The sequence below is a fragment of the Biomphalaria glabrata genome, chromosome 2, assembly GCF_947242115.1.
Source record: "Biomphalaria glabrata chromosome 2, xgBioGlab47.1, whole genome shotgun sequence".
Classification (NCBI taxonomy): Eukaryota; Metazoa; Mollusca; class Gastropoda; family Planorbidae; genus Biomphalaria; species Biomphalaria glabrata.
The window spans coordinates 30,415,183-30,432,628 of record NC_074712.1 but is presented as its reverse complement, the minus strand read 5'-3'; the positions used below and the strand labels follow the sequence as shown (position 1 = coordinate 30,432,628).

At 41.8% G+C, this 17,446-nt stretch overlaps 2 protein-coding genes across 7 annotated transcripts in view; both read right to left on the bottom strand.

The window, feature by feature from the left end:
* The window catches only part of LOC106077997 (netrin receptor UNC5C-like), a 505,747-nt gene that overhangs the window by 348,281 nt on the left and 140,020 nt on the right, over positions 1-17,446 (bottom strand). The window lies entirely within an intron of this gene.
* The window catches only part of LOC106071032 (sperm-tail PG-rich repeat-containing protein 2-like), a 98,584-nt gene that overhangs the window by 71,786 nt on the left and 9,352 nt on the right, over positions 1-17,446 (bottom strand). For both annotated transcript variants that reach the window (XM_013231060.2, XM_056020007.1), the window contains exons 7-9: positions 15,587-15,700; positions 14,101-14,260; positions 3,885-4,129 (exon numbers count right to left, since the gene is read on the bottom strand). In XM_013231060.2, coding sequence (XP_013086514.2) covers positions 3,885-4,129; positions 14,101-14,260; positions 15,587-15,700 — 519 coding nt within the window. The remainder of the gene's footprint in view (positions 1-3,884; positions 4,130-14,100; positions 14,261-15,586; positions 15,701-17,446) is intronic.

Here is a 17,446-nt window from a genome sequence, read left to right as displayed (position 1 = left end):
AGCCTAAAAATACAACAACGATTAAAATACTTAATAGACAACTAAACGTGATGTGTAAGATATAAGAATAGATACAACAAACAACAACAGAGGGATGCAAATCTCCAGTTAATCTCCAGCAGTTAATCTCCAGCAGTTAATCTCCAGGAAGGAACCCGCATATTGTCCAATGATAATTTTAAAAAGTACACCACAAACATCGAAAACAACGTGACCTGAGTTGTTGGAGAGACGGATGAGCGCTTTGGTCTAGTTTCTGAAGCACCTCGTAATGTGAGACTTTGTATTGTTTTGTACTATACATAATTACAACACTTTATATACACATGGACTGGAACTACCAACGGACACTTGTCAGGTTAACTCAGCATTGAAACACCATTAGGACATCTTGTGAAAGGGAGGACATCTAATACACGCTTATGCATCCCATTGAAATGTCCTTTGTCTCACCGACTGACATGACACGTCCATTCCATACAGTTTCCTGGCCCTCTCTCAGTCAACTCGTGCTCTTCAACGCCTCTGTTTATTTACTCAGTCTAAAAACTCGTAACTCGACATTGTACATGCATATAATAAGCAGGCCATATATACACAGGAATCTTTATACTGACAGTTACGTATAATAAATAAGGACCTCAATTTTTTTTTTATTACTGTCCTAGCTTTGAGTGTGATTACTGCCCTTTTTTTCCACAAATACCTTGAGCGCGTGCTTAACGCGCAATTCTGCTCAACCAACCGTGAGAATCACTTGAAAATGGCTCAACACAACCTTCAACATCAATACAATTCTGCACTGTTATCTGGGCATTGACTTGAACCAAGGATCAAGCTGAGGTAGTCTCTTTATGTACTTACCAAATAGTTCATTGGATAAATACATTCATTAACTGAACACCTGCCAGATTGGATATATACCGTAGTTAAAAAACTAACAGTAAACTAAATTACCAAACAACGTGAGGGATAAAACATGAGGCTAAGGGAGGGGAGGGAATAAAGAGGAGAGTAAAATAAATAAAGGAATAATTGAATAAAAAACATTTCTTTGAGATAAAGCTTGAACCGAAGCGTTCAATTAAGTTCGTTGGTTTTAAAGGTAAATAGCTCCCCTCCCCTTCTCACTCTCTCCAGAGTCTAAAGGAAGATGATGTTATCAAAGATACCGCTAAAAGTAGGATCGCTCTCTTTGACCAATGTCTGTATGTTAGTGTAGAGTCAGCGCGCGTGTGTGTGTGTACGTGTGAGTGTTTGTCAGTACTATGTGTGTGTCTGCATGCGAGTGTGCGTGTATATGATACACTAGTCTTACCTCCGTGTACAAGTGAGTGACTAGGCGCGCATTTACTGAGTCTACAATGGCAAGTCGCTCGGTCGGTCCACATAAACTTGACTGGTCATGGGGAAGTACAATATGGGTGGCTATCGCGCCCTTATCTACAATCCTATAGTCAAGGCAGCCTAAGTTTATCTGATTGTCTCATATGCCCTACAGTTAACCCCCAGCCCCACTCAACTTAAGTCGTATGGAGCAAAATGGTAAGGAATTAGAGAAAAGAGAGAGAGGTGCCCAAGACAACTAGATCTATGTCTACATTGAAACATGAGTTCAACCCCCTTCGCTTCACTCAGGGAACTTCCAAGCCTCAGCCTCCCTTGTTGGGGAGAGCCTGGAGGCAAGTGTCGGTCACTTTGTGTCTTACTGTAGGAACCGATGGCACACACAGATAAAAAACAAACAAACTCAACAACAAAGAAGAGCTCCAAGTCTGAGAGAGCAACACGAACATCTGAATAGAAGATGGGACACCTTCGGACACGTAAACTGACCATACCAATGTACTATTAATGATGTAAACTGACCATACCAATGTACTATTAATGACATAAACTGACCATGCCAATGTACTATTAATGACAAAAATTGACCATACTAATGTACTATTAATGATGTAAACTGACCATGCCAATGTATTATCAATGATATAAAATGACCACACCATGTACTATTAATGATGTAAACTGACCATACCAGGTACTATTAATGATGTAAACTGACCATGCCAATGTACTATTAATGATGTAAACTGACCATGCCAATGTACTATTAATGACATAAAATGACCATGCCAATGTACTATTAATGATGTAAACTGACCATACCAATGTACTATTAATGATGTAAGTTGACCACACCATGTACTATTAATGATGTAAACTGACCATACCAGGTACTATTAATGATGTAAACTGACCATGCCAATGTACTATTAATGATGTAAACTGACCATGCCAATGTACTATTAATGACATAAAATGACCATGCCAATGTACTATTAATGATGTAAACTGACCATACCAATGTACTATTAATGATGTAAGTTGACCATGCCAATGTACTATTAATGACATAAACTGAAAATGCCAATGTACTATTAATGACATAAACTGACCATACCAATGTACTATTAATGACATAAACTGACCATACCAATGTACTATCAATGACATAAACTGACCATACCAATGTACTATTAATGACATAAACTGACCATGCCAATGTACTATTAATGACAAAAACTGACCATGACAATGTACTATTAATGATGTAAACTGACCATACCAATGTACTATTAATGACGTAAGTTGACCATGCCAATGTACTTTTAATGACATAAACTAACCATGCCAATGTACTATTAATGATGTAAGTTGACCATGCCAATGTACTATTAATGACATAAACTGACCATGCCAATGTACTATTAATGACATAAACTGACCATACCAATGCACTATTAATGACATAAACTGACCATACCAATGTACTACTAATGACATAAACTGACCATGCCAATGTACTATTAATAATGTAAGTTGACCATGCCAATGTACTATTAATGACATAAACTGACCATACCAGGTACTATTAATGATGTAAACTGACCATGTCAATGTACTATTAATAATGTAAACTCACCATGCCAATGTACTATTAATGATGTAAACTGACCACGCCATGCACTATTACTGATGTAAACTGACCATACCAATGTACTATTAATGACATAAACTGACCATAACAATGTACTATTAATGACATAAACTGACCATGCCAATGTACTATTAATGACATAAACTGACCATGCGAATGTACTATTAATAGCATAAACTGACCATACCAATGTACTATTAATGATGTAAACTGACCATACCAATGTACTATAAATGACCATACATACGTAATAAGAACAGAATGGAGGCATATTTCTTGATATTGTCATATAGTGGCATGGTGATATAGTAGACAAGCGCTTTCTAACCGAGGGGGCTCTCAAGATTGAATTTTGGGGAAGATTTGGATTATTAAACTTCAGGATTTTAAGGGTATCAGACAAAGATAAATTAATAACCACTATTTAGTAAACTATCTGGTTAGTTTGTTTAAATGATTCGCGTTTGATTGGAATAATTACTAATTGTGCAAAGTTTCAACTTGATACGACAATAAGAAGTGGGAGAAATAATGTGTACAAAATATTCCCCAGACAGACAGACAGAGTTGATAGACGCTTTGTAAAAATCTGAAATAATTCAGCAATGATCTAATTTATTCGTACAGGTCTGTGTCAACAATAAAACGATTGAATAATACATTAATTTTTTTTTTTTTTCCCCCCACATAATGCAAAACCACATATGTATATTTTTAGCTGACTTCCTCGTTAACCGTCTGCCCTAAAAACAAGCTTGACATCATTTGCCTCCACCGATCCCTCTGGTGTCTTCTAGTGTCCTAGCAATACAATGAAAACTATTCACTCCCTCTCTCTAGATCAAGTTTGGGGGTTAGGGTTCGGGTGGACAGCAACACTTACCAGTTCTGGAGATTTCAGGCGAGCCGTGACGGAGGCAAAGTTGGAACCGAGGTGAGGATATTTAGGCTTGAATGGCTTCTCCTTGATCTGGTAATGGGCCGGACCTGGTACCTCGATGTCTTCCTTTTTGGACAAGGGCTCTATCCTCGTGGACGTGCTCCCAAACACACCCTTTCGTGTCGACTCTATGTAGGCTTTACGCATGCTCTCTGCGGCCAAGCCTGGAATGTTGTAGGTACCGGGACCTGAAACAAAGGGACATAATTGTGTATCGAACTAAAAAGTACATGTAAAAAACCTGAAAGAAAGGGACATAATTGTACATCTGAGTCAATAGTTCCCCTTTCATTTGTGTTTGCCGGCGTATTTATAAATTAAGACGCAGCCAATTATATTTTCAAATGAACCAAAACATTTTTGTTTTTAGCAAACAAGCAACAGCGACTTGTTTAAGGAACAAATTAAATCCAACATGGGTTACAACTACAACAATTGAATCTATATAGCGATGGTATACTTCTTTGTTACCCTCAATTACCACTACACCTTCTACATAAGTTTATAACACGATTTTCAAGGTGTCACGTAATAAAAAATATCATGGTCAGGGTTTGAAAAAATATATAAACAAGTAAAATCATCATATTTACGTTACGAGAAACAACAATAATTGTCCAGTATAACTAAAAATAGTCAAAGGCGTTAAAAATAAGCAATCGGTGATTCTAGATCTTTTTTGTCATCGGAGAAGCTATTTTTAGAGAGACTATACTTTTACTATAACTGCACAGGAAAGTCAGGAAGTGAGAGGCGTCAATAAGTTTTATCCACAAATGTGATGGATTGGTGATATTGGGGCAGATCTACACAGCTTGAGGTTCGGGCGTGAAGACAAAAGGGTCAGGAGAGATCTGAATGGAAAGGTGTTTGTTGAAGCAGACCAGAGAGTCCTTCATGGGCTGTAGCGCCACTGGGATGGATGAATGGATGGACGGATGGATGGATGGTGATGGATGGATGATGGATGGATGGTGATGGATGGATGAATGGATGAATGGATGGATGGATGGTGATGGATGGATGGATGGATGAATGGATGGACGGATGGATGGATGGTGATGGATGGATGGATGGATGGATGGTGATGGACGGATGGATGGATGGATGGTGATGGATGGATGAATGGTTGGACGGATGGATGGATGGTGATGGATGGATGGATGTCAATAAGTTTCAAGCTTTCATATTTTTGTGACTCTATTATTGAAATTAAATTCTAAGTGTGTGTTCAATCTGTTCATGATTTATACTTGGGTCATTAAATAGTTTTGTTTCGTAAAGATTAGTTTTGTTGTCTGTACCAAAACAAGAAACTCTCGGCATACCTTGGACATTCAGCCCCTAAATTCCTTTGTAAAAAACACATGGACCTCCTGCTGAAGTTTACTCTATAAATAGACCCCAAAAAACTCAAGCACTAGTCTGATATATTTAGAGGCTTGTACACTCTTATTATATACAACTCTTAGGGCCTCTCCTGCACTCGTCAGTTACTATAGTACTGCTGCTCCAGAAAGACAATCTACCATCGCCTACAATCTCTCTTGTATCAGACTTTGTAATATGTTTTTTTTTTCTGTATTTTTTTTTTCTGGTAGCTCTAAGCCCAAGTCACGTGACTACATTTACCAAACGTTCAACATGGCGCCACTAAATGAGGTCGACGAGTTGTAAACTTCAGACAATCAAGACGACGATTCAAGGCGTAAATCCCGCGACCACCCGGTACGTGGTACCAGACCAACTGGGAGTAAAAGTAAAATCCCAGCGCCAGGGCTTCACCATCGCACGCGCGCACTCCCACGCCATACCAATCTCTGGCGACGGCGCTATGAGACGTAGAAGGAATGCGTGCTTTGTTTCATGTTGTAAGGCCGCTGTTTAGTGTCAGGCTAGCCGAGAAACGTACAGTTGGTAAACAAACACAGAGTCCTCCCACCCCGCCACCCCAAATCGCTTCCGTTGATCTACCCATGGAGGTTCGAATCTTGTGTTTCCCTTACCGAAGACAACAATGGAGAGGGAAAGAGAAACATACCTCCGTCACTCACAGCCCCCGGGACAGACAGATAACATAATGCTGTTCAAACAGCACCCTCTGAGAAGAATGACCTTTTCAAGTGCTGTTGAGATACTTGGTCCTACAACCACAACTTCAAATCTCTATCTACTTGGTCTGCTCTATTGATCTGTCAATTAGATCAAAACAGATAGAGATGGTCTTTTTTTTTTTTTTTTTTTGTTCTTGTGTATTCGTTGTCCGGGTAACTAGTTTTGAGTGTTCGCACTATCGAAACATGTTGTTAATGTGAGGCAATCGACTACTGCAAATGTACACAGACTCTGATTGGTTGTAGCTAACACTGTAAACTTGGCAAGTTTTAATTTGATGCCAGATTTCTCAACTTCCGAGATTAATTTAAGTCAAACAAAAGAAATAAACTCAAAATACACTATAAAAGAAAAAAAATCAAATATAAAGCAACCTTTCGTGGCTATCCTAAATCTAAAACATCATGATTTATTGGAAAGAGAAGGAGATTCATAAAACATCCGGATGAATTAAAGATACGAAGATTCTCTTGTTGCTTATTACGATGTGAAGATTTTAAGGTAATATTTTGTTTATCATTAAAATAAAAGTCCCACAATTCATGCAGCAGAAGTCAGAACAATGTTGTGCAGAGGTCTACAAATTAATAAAACAACAAAAAAAAACAACAAAAAAAAAACAACGTTTCAACTGGTCGACCCGCCAGAGCAACAAAAGACCAAGAGGTACAGAAGCCGAGGTTAGCCCTTTGATAGGCAGCACAAGAATTAGTTCGCTCACAGGAAGTTTAGAAATACATCAATGGTCAGGGCTGATGTAGTCCACAACACAGAGAGAGAGAGAGAGAGAGAAAGAGACCATGTTTATAGGCTAAATATAAATCTAACCATTGGGGCAACTGGAGAGAACAACAGATCTATATTGAAGAAACGAATTGTATGTTAATACAACTGCTTTTTTTTATTTTTGTAATATTTCGAGTGATTTTTTGGATATTTAAAGAACAAAAAAGTATGTTGGTTTTTTTTTTAATTAAAAAAGGGGTTCAATTCCTAATAGATATATATTTTAAAGATGAATAGATAACTCAACTTCCGGCGTCTAGCAGAAAAAAAAAAAGCACTTAGACAAACATGGGCATTAAGGTTCACTTCCGGAACTACAAATGTGCAAGAAAATACAAGATAAGAAAAAAAAACTGAACCTGTTTTTTTTAGACAACAGTTATAAAGGTGTTAGGAATCCAGCACAACGGCCGACCGACTGATTCTAACAGAAAGAGATACACATCTCAAAGATACATAGTTCTCTACGGCAAGGGGAAACGTGCTTTCATTGGGCATCTGTAAAGGTCAGTGGGAATGAGTGAAGACTTTTCCTAGTCACAGTGACAGCAGTACCAGGTCCTAGTCACAGTGACAGCAGTACCAGGTCCTAGTCACAGTGACAGCACTATCAGGTACCATGGGCGTAGCCAGGACTTTTTTCGGGGGGGGGGGGGGTTTGGGGGTGTGTGAATTTTTCTCCCCCCCCCCGCGAAAAAAAAATTATATGTATTTATGTGTGTGTGTGTTTGTGTACATAATCTTTATTACATTCTGACCCTTCATTCTTTCGGAAGACGTTTATTGTGCCCTAGAATAGGTTCTTCCATGAGTTAGTGAAAAAATTGTAGATTCCCCGACATTACTAGCAAAGGGGTCTGGGGGAGCGCTAGGAGCTCCCCCAGCGCGGGGCGAAGCCCCGCCGCCAAGCACTATTTCTGATATTGAAAACCAACAAAATGCATATTCTGAGGTATCTACAATGCATTTTCCTGCTATTAAAAAGTTCTATTTAAAAAACCTAATGTGCTATTCTTACTGACTTAGAGCCTCCCTCGTCGTTCGGCGCATTTGCCATCAAGCTGTTTCCATAAAATTGTGGACTCCCCGCCATTACTAGCAAGGGGGTCTGGGGGAGCGCCGCGAGCTCCCCAGCACGGGGCGAAGCCCCGCCGCCAAGCACTATTTCTGGTATTGAAAGCCAACAAAATGCATATTCTGAGGTATCTACAGTCCATTTTAATGCTATTAAAAAGTTTTATTTCAAAAACCTAATGTGCTATTCTTACTGACTTAGACCCTCCCACGCCGTTCGGAACATTTGACGGCAAGCAGTTTCCATAAAAATCTGTCACTGGTAATGTCAGAAGCCTCTTCCCACCTACCATGAGGACCTCCATGAATTGCAACTCTTCTTATGCGTAATTCATTTTGTCGGAGAACATGTCCCGCAAACCTCATGCGTCGTTCTCTCACAATCTTACTAAGGGGTCGACTCCCAGTTCGGCATAGGATTTCCTTGATTTAGATCCGATCTCTATAACTGACTCCTGAGATGTCTTAGCCATCTTTGTTGAGCTATATTTAGTGTTTTTCGATTTCGGTAGATGACTATTCACTGCAGTTTATTAATGGAGCCCTGCCACTGGTAAAAATGTGTAACCTCTCTTGAATACGATCTTGGAATTAAGTGACTGTAGTTTGCTTTAGATTTTATATCGAAAAAAGAAGTTCTATCGTCAAAATCTTCTATTGGGGGTTTTCCACCTCAAAATGCTCTGTAGGGGGATCTTAGACTCAAAACCATCTGGAGGGGATTAAACTTTAAAAAAAAAAGCCATCTGTAGAAGAACTCAAAACCCCCGATTGGCTTGGCTACGCTCAAATAATTTTAGTGTGTAATTTGCTTTTTTTTATATTGAAGATGTATTTTTAGCACCAAACCCCTCTGAATGGGGGTTTAAACTCAAAACCCCTTTCGGCAACGCTCTTAGCATTTTGAGTGCGTAATTTGCTTTTTTTCTTACACTGAAGATGGCGGGGGGTTTAAACTCAAAACCCCTTTGACTACGCTCATAGATTTTAGAGTGAGTAATTTTCTTTTATTTATATTGAAGAGGTACTTTTTATCTTCAAACTCCACTGGAGGGGAGTTTAAACTCAAAACCCCATAGACTACACTCCTAACATTTTTAGTGTATAATTTGCTTTTTTTTTTATTAAAAAGAGGTATTTTTTACCTTCAAACCCCACTGAAGTGGAGATTAAACTCAAAACTGAGTCAAAACCCATTTAGCTACGCTCATAACATTTTGAGTGCGTAATTAGCTTTTTTTTTATATTAAAGAGGGGGTTTATCGTAAATTTTAGACGGGGTTTTAAAATCAAAATCTTCCTTAACTGTGCTCTTGGAATCAGGGGATTTTCGTTTGCATTTTTTTTGTTTTGTTTTATAGAAGATGGGGAGTTAACTGCAAAAAACCCAGGTAGGGGGTTTAAAACTCAAAACCCCTAGTAGGGGTTTTTAAACTCGAACCGCTCTGGTAGCGGTTTTAAACTCGAACCCCCCTGGTAGGGGTTTTTAAACTCGAACCCCCCTGGTAGGGGGTTTTAAACTCGAACCCCCCTGGTAGGGGGTTTTAAACTCGAACCCCCCCTGGTAGGGGGTTTTAAACTCAAAACCCCTTTGGTTGTGCTGGGGCAAGTGATGGTTTAGTATTAAAATCTCACCTAAAATAAACAAAATCAAAGCAAAAAATCAGTCACTAAATTCCGACTCCCCCCCCCCCAAGGGGGGGGGGGATTTCATTTAGGGGGGGGTTGAACCCCAAGAACCCCCCCCTGGCTACGCCCATGTCAGGTACCAAGTCCTAGTCACAGTGACAGCAGTACCAGGTCCTAGTCACAGTGACAGCAGTACCAGGTCCTAGTCACAGTGACAGCAGTACCAGGTCCAAGTCACAGTGACAGCAGTACCAGGTCCTAGTCACAGTGACAGCAGTACCAGGTCCTAGTCACAGTGACAGCAGTACCAGGTCCTAGTCACAGTGACAGCAGTATCAGGTACCACGTCCTAGTCACAGTGACAGCAGTACCAGGTCCTAGTCACAGTGACAGCAGTATCAGGTACCACGTCCTAGTCACAGTGACAGCAGTACCAGGACCTAGTCATGGCTATACTGTTCACAAATTACAATAGCATTTAAACACTAAAGATGAAACAGTAGACAATAACGCCAGTGCCTTTAAAAAAACAACAAAAACTCAAGTCATAAAATAGAAGTAAAAAAAAAAGATTGAAATCAAAGCCCTTTTCCCCCAGAAAGACTTGCCAGAGAAGAGCCCTTTCCCTAGAAGGACTTGCCAGATAAAAGCATCCATGAACTCAATGCAGCTTAGCGATAGTTTGTCGCCAGGCATCTCGGTTAACACATAATCGCTGGGGCAGGACATAAAAAAAAACAACCAACTCTATGTATTCAGGGGAAATAGTCGACCACTGGCCAACGAAAGCCTTGGCTCACCAATGCCTACCACCCACATCAGCCTGGGAAAGCCTTGGCTCACCAATGCCTACCACCCACATCAGCCTGGGAAAGCCTTGGCTCACCAATGCCTACCACCCACATCAGCCTGGGAAAGCCTTGGCTCACCAATGCCTACCACCCACATCAGCCTGGGAAAGCCTTGGCTCACCAATGCCTACCACCCACATCAGCCTGGGAAAGCCTTGGCTCACCAATGCCTACCACCCACATCAGCCTGGGAAAGCCTTGGCTCACCAATGCCTACCACCCACATCAGCCTGGGAAAGCCTTGGCTCACCAATGCCTACCACCCACATCAGCCTGGGAAAGCCTTGGCTCACCAATGCCTACCACCCACATCAGCCTGGGAAAGCCTTGGCTCACCAATGCCTACCACCCACATCAGCCTGGGAAAGCCTTGGCTCACCAATGCCTACCACCCACATCAGCCTGGGAAAGCCTTGGCTCACCAATGCCTACCACCCACATCAGCCTGGGAAAGCCTTGGCTCACCAATGCCTACCACCCACATCAGCCTGGGAAAGCCTTGGCTCACCAATGCTTACCACCCACATCAGCCTGGGAAAGCCTGGGCTCACCAATGCCTACCACCCACATCAGCCTGGGAAAGCCTTGGCTCACCAATGCCTACCACCCACATCAGCCTGGGAAAGCCTTGGCTCACCAATGCTTACCACCCACATCAGCCTGGGAAAGCCTGGGCTCACCAATGCCTACCACCCACATCAGCCTGGGAAAGCCTTGGCTCACCAATGCCTACCACCCACATCAGCCTGGGAAAGCCTTGGCTCACCAATGCTTACCACCCACATCAGCCTGGGAAAGCCTTGGCTCACCAATGCCTACCACCCACATCAGCCTGGGAAAGCCTTGGCTCACCAATGCCTACCACCCACATCAGCCTGGGAAAGCCTTGGCTCACCAATGCTTACCACCCACATCAGCCTGGGAAAGCCTGGGCTCACCAATGCCTACCACCCACATCAGCCTGGGAAAGCCTTGGCTCACCAATGCCTACCACCCACATCAGCCTGGGAAAGCCTTGGCTCACCAATGCCTACCACCCACATCACCCACATCAGCCTGGGAAAGCCTGGGCTCACCAATGCTTACCACCCACATCAGCCTGGGAAAGCCTGGGCTCACCAATGCTTACCACCCACATCAGCCTGGGAAAGCCTTGGCTCACCAATGCCTACCACCCACATCAGCCTGGGAAAGCCTTGGCTCACCAATGCCTACCACCCACATCAGCCTGGGAAAGCCTTGGCTCACCAATGCCTACCACCCACATCAGCCTGGGAAAGCCTTGGCTCACCAATGCTTACCACCCACATCAGCCTGGGAAAGCCTGGGCTCACCAATGCTTACCACCCACATCAGCCTGGGAAAGCCTTGGCTCACCAATGCTTACCACCCACATCAGCCTGGGAAAGCCTTGGCTCACCAATGCCTACCACCCACATCAGCCTGGGAAAGCCTGGGCTCACCAATGCCTACCACCCACATCAGCCTGGGAAAGCCTTGGCTCACCAATGCTTACCACCCACATCAGCCTGGGAAAGCCTGGGCTCACCAATTCTTACCACCCACATCAGCCTGGGAAAGCCTTGGCTCACCAATGCTTACCACCCACATCAGCCTGGGAAAGCCTTGGCTCACCAATGCCTACCACCCACATCAGCCTGGGAAAGCCTGGGCTCACCAATGCCTACCACCCACATCAGCCTGGGAAAGCCTTGGCTCACCAATGCCTACCACCCACATCAGCCTGGGAAAGCCTTGGCTCACCAATGCTTACCACCCACATCAGCCTGGGAAAGCCTTGGCTCACCTTACCACCCACATCAGCCTGGGAAAGCCTTGGCTCACCAATGCTTACCACCCACATCAGCCTGGGAAAGCCTTGGCTCACCAATGCTTACCACCCACATCAGCCTGGGAAAGCCTTGGCTCACCTTACCACCCACATCAGCCTGGGAAAGCCTTGGCTCACCAATGCTTACCACCCACATCAGCCTGGGAAAGCCTTGGCTCACCAATGCTTACCACCCACATCAGCCTGGGAAAGCCTTGGCTCACCAATGCTTACCACCCACATCAGCCTGGGAAAGCCTGGGCTCACCAATGCTTACCACCCACATCAGCCTGGGAAAGCCTTGGCTCACCAATGCTTACCACCCACATCAGCCTGGGAAAGCCTGGGGGCACTTCTGACATATATATTATCCCTACAATAGACACATTTGTTCAGCAGGTCTTTACAGCAGTATCAGCTACTTTTGTTTCTTTCTGTCCTCGCTAGGCTGTGATCTCAAGTCTATTGACTGGACATTACAGGTCAGTTTCATCTAAGGCCCCCGAGTTAAAGGAGTCTTAACGGGACGACTGGCCCGGTATTTAATTTGACCCAGACTTAACCTCTCAAATTGTAAGATCCTGCACTTAACACCAATGTGCTAAAATCGTAGTGGGTGAGTGTGGGTTAATACGACCAACGCTTATCTCGAAATATCTCGCGGCACGAGACTGCACGACGTGACCAAGGTCTACGACCAATCGGAACAGTAGGGCTGCACCACGTGACTGCACCCATGGCCAATGGGGGAGAGGCGAGGGCAAAATAATGACCGAAGGCGAGGCGAGAGCAACAGAGGGAATCTCAGAAACTATTATTCAGCTGTAATTGAATAGATGCTATCTTGGTTGCCTCCTGTCTGGCCGCGCCATCCAAGGCGGTCATGATATATGGACAAGAACAGGATAAGTTTTAGTACCCGGTTCCCTTAAGTAGGTCGTGATATATGGGCAACAAAATGCTGTCTTTCAAACTCCAAGAAATAAATAAACAAAATTTATAAATTATAAACTAAATTGACTTTGAAACATTTTGTACAAAGTAATCTCATAGATTAAGTAGTTACACACATTTGTTTGTTTGTTTGTTTTATTTTTTTTTTGTCTTTCGTAACGTAACGTCATTGCCATCTCTAATACCATATTGTATCTGTTTATCAATTTCACAAGCTAGGTCATTTGATCAACAACGCTTCGGGATGAAGTTAATAAGAACATGAAGAAAGGGAAAAAGAAACATTGATAATTATTTCTTATTCTTTTGTTGTTACATCAAACGTATAAATATTGAGATGTGAAACATTTCTCTTTTACAACAGAGAGGGAAAATACCTCAGCAGTCCTTTGAGGGATCACTTTCAAAACTGACAGGTGATAATTGAGAGGATTTAGGGAAGGGGATTTAGGAAGATATTTTACATAGGAAATGGAAATTAAGTAAAAATGCCACAGAAATGGAAATAAAATAAAAGAATTTTGCATCTTGCATGGCCTTTCAAGTGTAATTCCATCCAGAGGAGATCGCTCATTTTTTCGATACATACAAACTCTCTTCCCATTTGAATTGGTCTACTTGGGGTGCTAGTTAAGGTGATCTACATATTGGAACAAGATAATCTTGTTTAAACACACAAGACTTACAAAGATTAAGTAACTACACATGAGTCGGGAACTACTTAACAAACAAAAAGTGCTCTAGCTTATTACGCATGGTGCATGGTGCAGGACTGAAAACAAAGTTTGAATCAACTATAGAAGTACAGTTAGTTCCTGTGCTGACTAAACAAAAAAAAAGAGATTTCTTCCACGACAATCAATGTGTGGTTCGGACAATCAACAACCAGATCGGTCAGGCACACAGAGGTTTGTCTTACCTGGTGATCGCTTCTTTTTATAATCTGTCTCAAAACGGACCGACGTCTGCGAGAATGGGCTCCTCTTCATACCACTCACCCTCTTCAGAACCTCCAGGGCACTGCGCGGGTCGTTGTAGGAACCCGGGGCTGGAGTGGCGCTCTTCAAGGGAGCGAACCTCTGTTACAAGATAAAGAACAAGGAGTTATCTTCCCGTGCAGTGACACCAGCATAAGACAAAGAGTTGCTATAAACACACGAAGATAAAAGAAGGACTCAGGTCGATGGAAAGGGGGGGGGGGAAGGAGGCTGTCCACTGATAGAGGAATATAAACATACAAAGGGCCCAGCCATTTACTGTGACCTACTTTCAGAGATCAGGAGTTCTGATGATGATGTGTCAGGGTATTCTTTAAATGCTGACCCACTTCTCTATGGAAAGTACTTGAGGCGATGCCTCTGAGATGCTAGTGTATCGGTAGGCCTGGAGTGACAGCAAAGGTCACACTAAGTGTATCTGATTCTTTGTTTAGATACTTCTCTGCGGCCCATTTACAAGGTAAACAAGTCACTCAGTTAACAAGTCACTCAGCTAACTACAACACTCGACTAGGAATTGGGGGAGGGGGGAGTGTGCTGGTTGGGGGAGTCGAGGGCGAGAAAGTTACCCTATAAACCAATTTTCTACATAAAATGAAACATTTTTTAACAAAGCTTATACCAACTCTGTTTGGGTGGAATCTTGTACGCGTTATTTCTCCCACTTCCAATTCTCGGATCAAGTTAAACATTTGTTAAATTATTCATTGTTGATGACAAAACACGAATCAATTAAGAAATTAGACAATTAATGGTAATTAATTGAGAAATATATGACAGTAATTGTGCGGTTCTTTTCTTTATATAAGCTTTGTTTTTACAAAACTTTAAAAAAAAATATTTTGTATGTTTTAATGTCTGGTTAGGCATACATTCAAACAATTCAGCCTACAAGAAGTCAAACGCCAAACTCACAACCGATCATGCTCATTAATTGAGTTGACGACAATTAACACTTAGTACGTCACTCGTGTTTTATGTAGGTCTGAATAAACGTTGGATTCATAACAAGGAAGCTAGGTGCACTCGCAAAGAACAATTAATGGAAGTGAAGGCTACCTCAGTTAACAACCAGGTGCCTTCTAACTAACCATCAAACCAAAATTTATGTTGGACTTTGATAAGTATGTAGAATTTGTAGATCTATATTGGCTGCCTGGTCGTGTGGTATGCGCACTGGACTGTCGTTCGGACTTCATGATGGTCCCGGGTTCATTGCCTGCCCGCTGACATCCCCCGTCGTTCTGCGGGAGGTTTGGACTAGGAAGTAAATTATCTTCAACTCTGAAGGAATATCCGAAACATTTCAACCATTTAACAAGCATTTTTGTATAACCCGCGACCAGGCAGGCTTGAGTTAAAACTTCAATGTTTGTGCTTAAATACGGAGTGTGATCGAAACCTTACCTTGGCCTGTGACAGGAATGGTGGATGGTCCACTTCTAAGCCTTCAGTGTTGAGGGCAGGGGCTGGGATGATGAAGGTGCTCTTCACTTCGTATGCGCCTGGTCCAGGAACTCCCTGACAGGAAGAGAGACAAAACCACGTTTCAAGTCTACACACAAACAATATGGATGCACGTGACTTCAGTGCACGTGACATTAGTGCACGTGACTTCACCCAACCTTTCAAGCAAAATAAACCTTTTCAGCAGACTTTCAAGGAGATTCATCCTATCACCCCACGGAGGTGGCTGAGTTGTAAAGCGGTTGACTTCTTAACAGGGTGTTCTGGGTTCGAATCCTGGTGAAGACTGGTATTTTTTAAATTTCGGTATCTTTAGGGCGCCTCCAATTGCACCCAGCTCTAATAGGTACCTGACATTAGTTGGAGAAAGTTAAGGCGGTTGGTCGTTGTGTCCCTCCTACCCCCCCCCCCCAAGGCATCTGTATCTAGGAATCAGATAAACTTAAATTCTAAGATATGCGGTTTACGATGGCCGTGTGCCCAGAATGACAGAAATGCTTCCTCAGACGCAAAAAGTGCTCTTTGAGATAAATCAAAGTCATTCTTCGACTTAAGTCTGTCGAAAGTCATTCTACAACTGAATTCTGTCAAAAGTCATTCTACAACTGAATTCTGTCAAAAGTCATTCTACAACTGAATTCTGTCAAAAGTCATTCTACAACTGAATTCTGTCAAAAGTCATTCTACAACTGAATTCTGTCAAAAGTCATTCTACAACTGAATTCTGTCAAAAGTCATTCTACAACTGAAGTCTGTCAAAAGTCATTCTACAACTGAAGTCTGTCAAAAGTCATTCTACAACTGAATTCTGTCAAAAGTCATTCTACAACTGAATTCTGTCAAAAGTCATTCTACAACTGAATTCTGTCAAAAGTCATTCTACAACTGAATTCTGTCAAAAGTCATTCTACAACTGAATTCTGTCAAAAGTCATTCTACAACTGAATTCTGTCAAAAGTCATTCTACAACTGAATTCTGTCAAAAGTCATTCTACAACTGAATTCTGTCAAAAGTCATTCTACAACTGAATTCTGTCAAAAGTCATTCTACAACTGAATTCTGTCAAAAGTCATTCTACAACTGAAGTCTGTCAAAAGTCATTCTACAACTGAATTCTGTCAAAAGTCATTCTACAACTGAATTCTGTCAAAAGTCATTCTACAACTGAATTCTGTCAAAAGTCATTCTACAACTGAATTCTGTCAAAAGTCATTCTACAACTGAATTCTGTCAAAAGTCATTCTACAACTGAAGTCTGTCAAAAGTCATTCTACAACTGAAGTCTGTCAAAAGTCATTCTACAACTGAATTCTGTCAAAAGTCATTCTACAACTGAAGTCTGTCAAAAGTCATTCTACAACTGAAGTCTGTCAAAAGTCATTCTACAACTGAATTCTGTCAAAAGTCATTCTACAAATGAAGTCTGTCGAAAGTCATTCTACAACTGAATTCTGTCAAAAGTCATTCTACAACTGAATTCTGTCAAAAGTCATTCTACAACTGAAGTCTGTCAAAAGTCATTCTACAACTGAAGTCTGTCAAAAGTCATTCTACAACTGAATTCTGTCAAAAGTCATTCTACAACTGAAGTCTGTCAAAAGTCATTCTACAACTGAAGTCTGTCAAAAGTCATTCTACAACTGAATTCTGTCAAAAGTCATTCTACAAATGAAGTCTGTCAAAAGTCATTCTACAACTGAAGTCTGTCAAAAGTCATTCTACAACTGAATTCTGTCAAAAGTCATTCTACAAATGAAGTCTGTCAAAAGTCATTCTACAACTGAATTCAGTGAAAAATC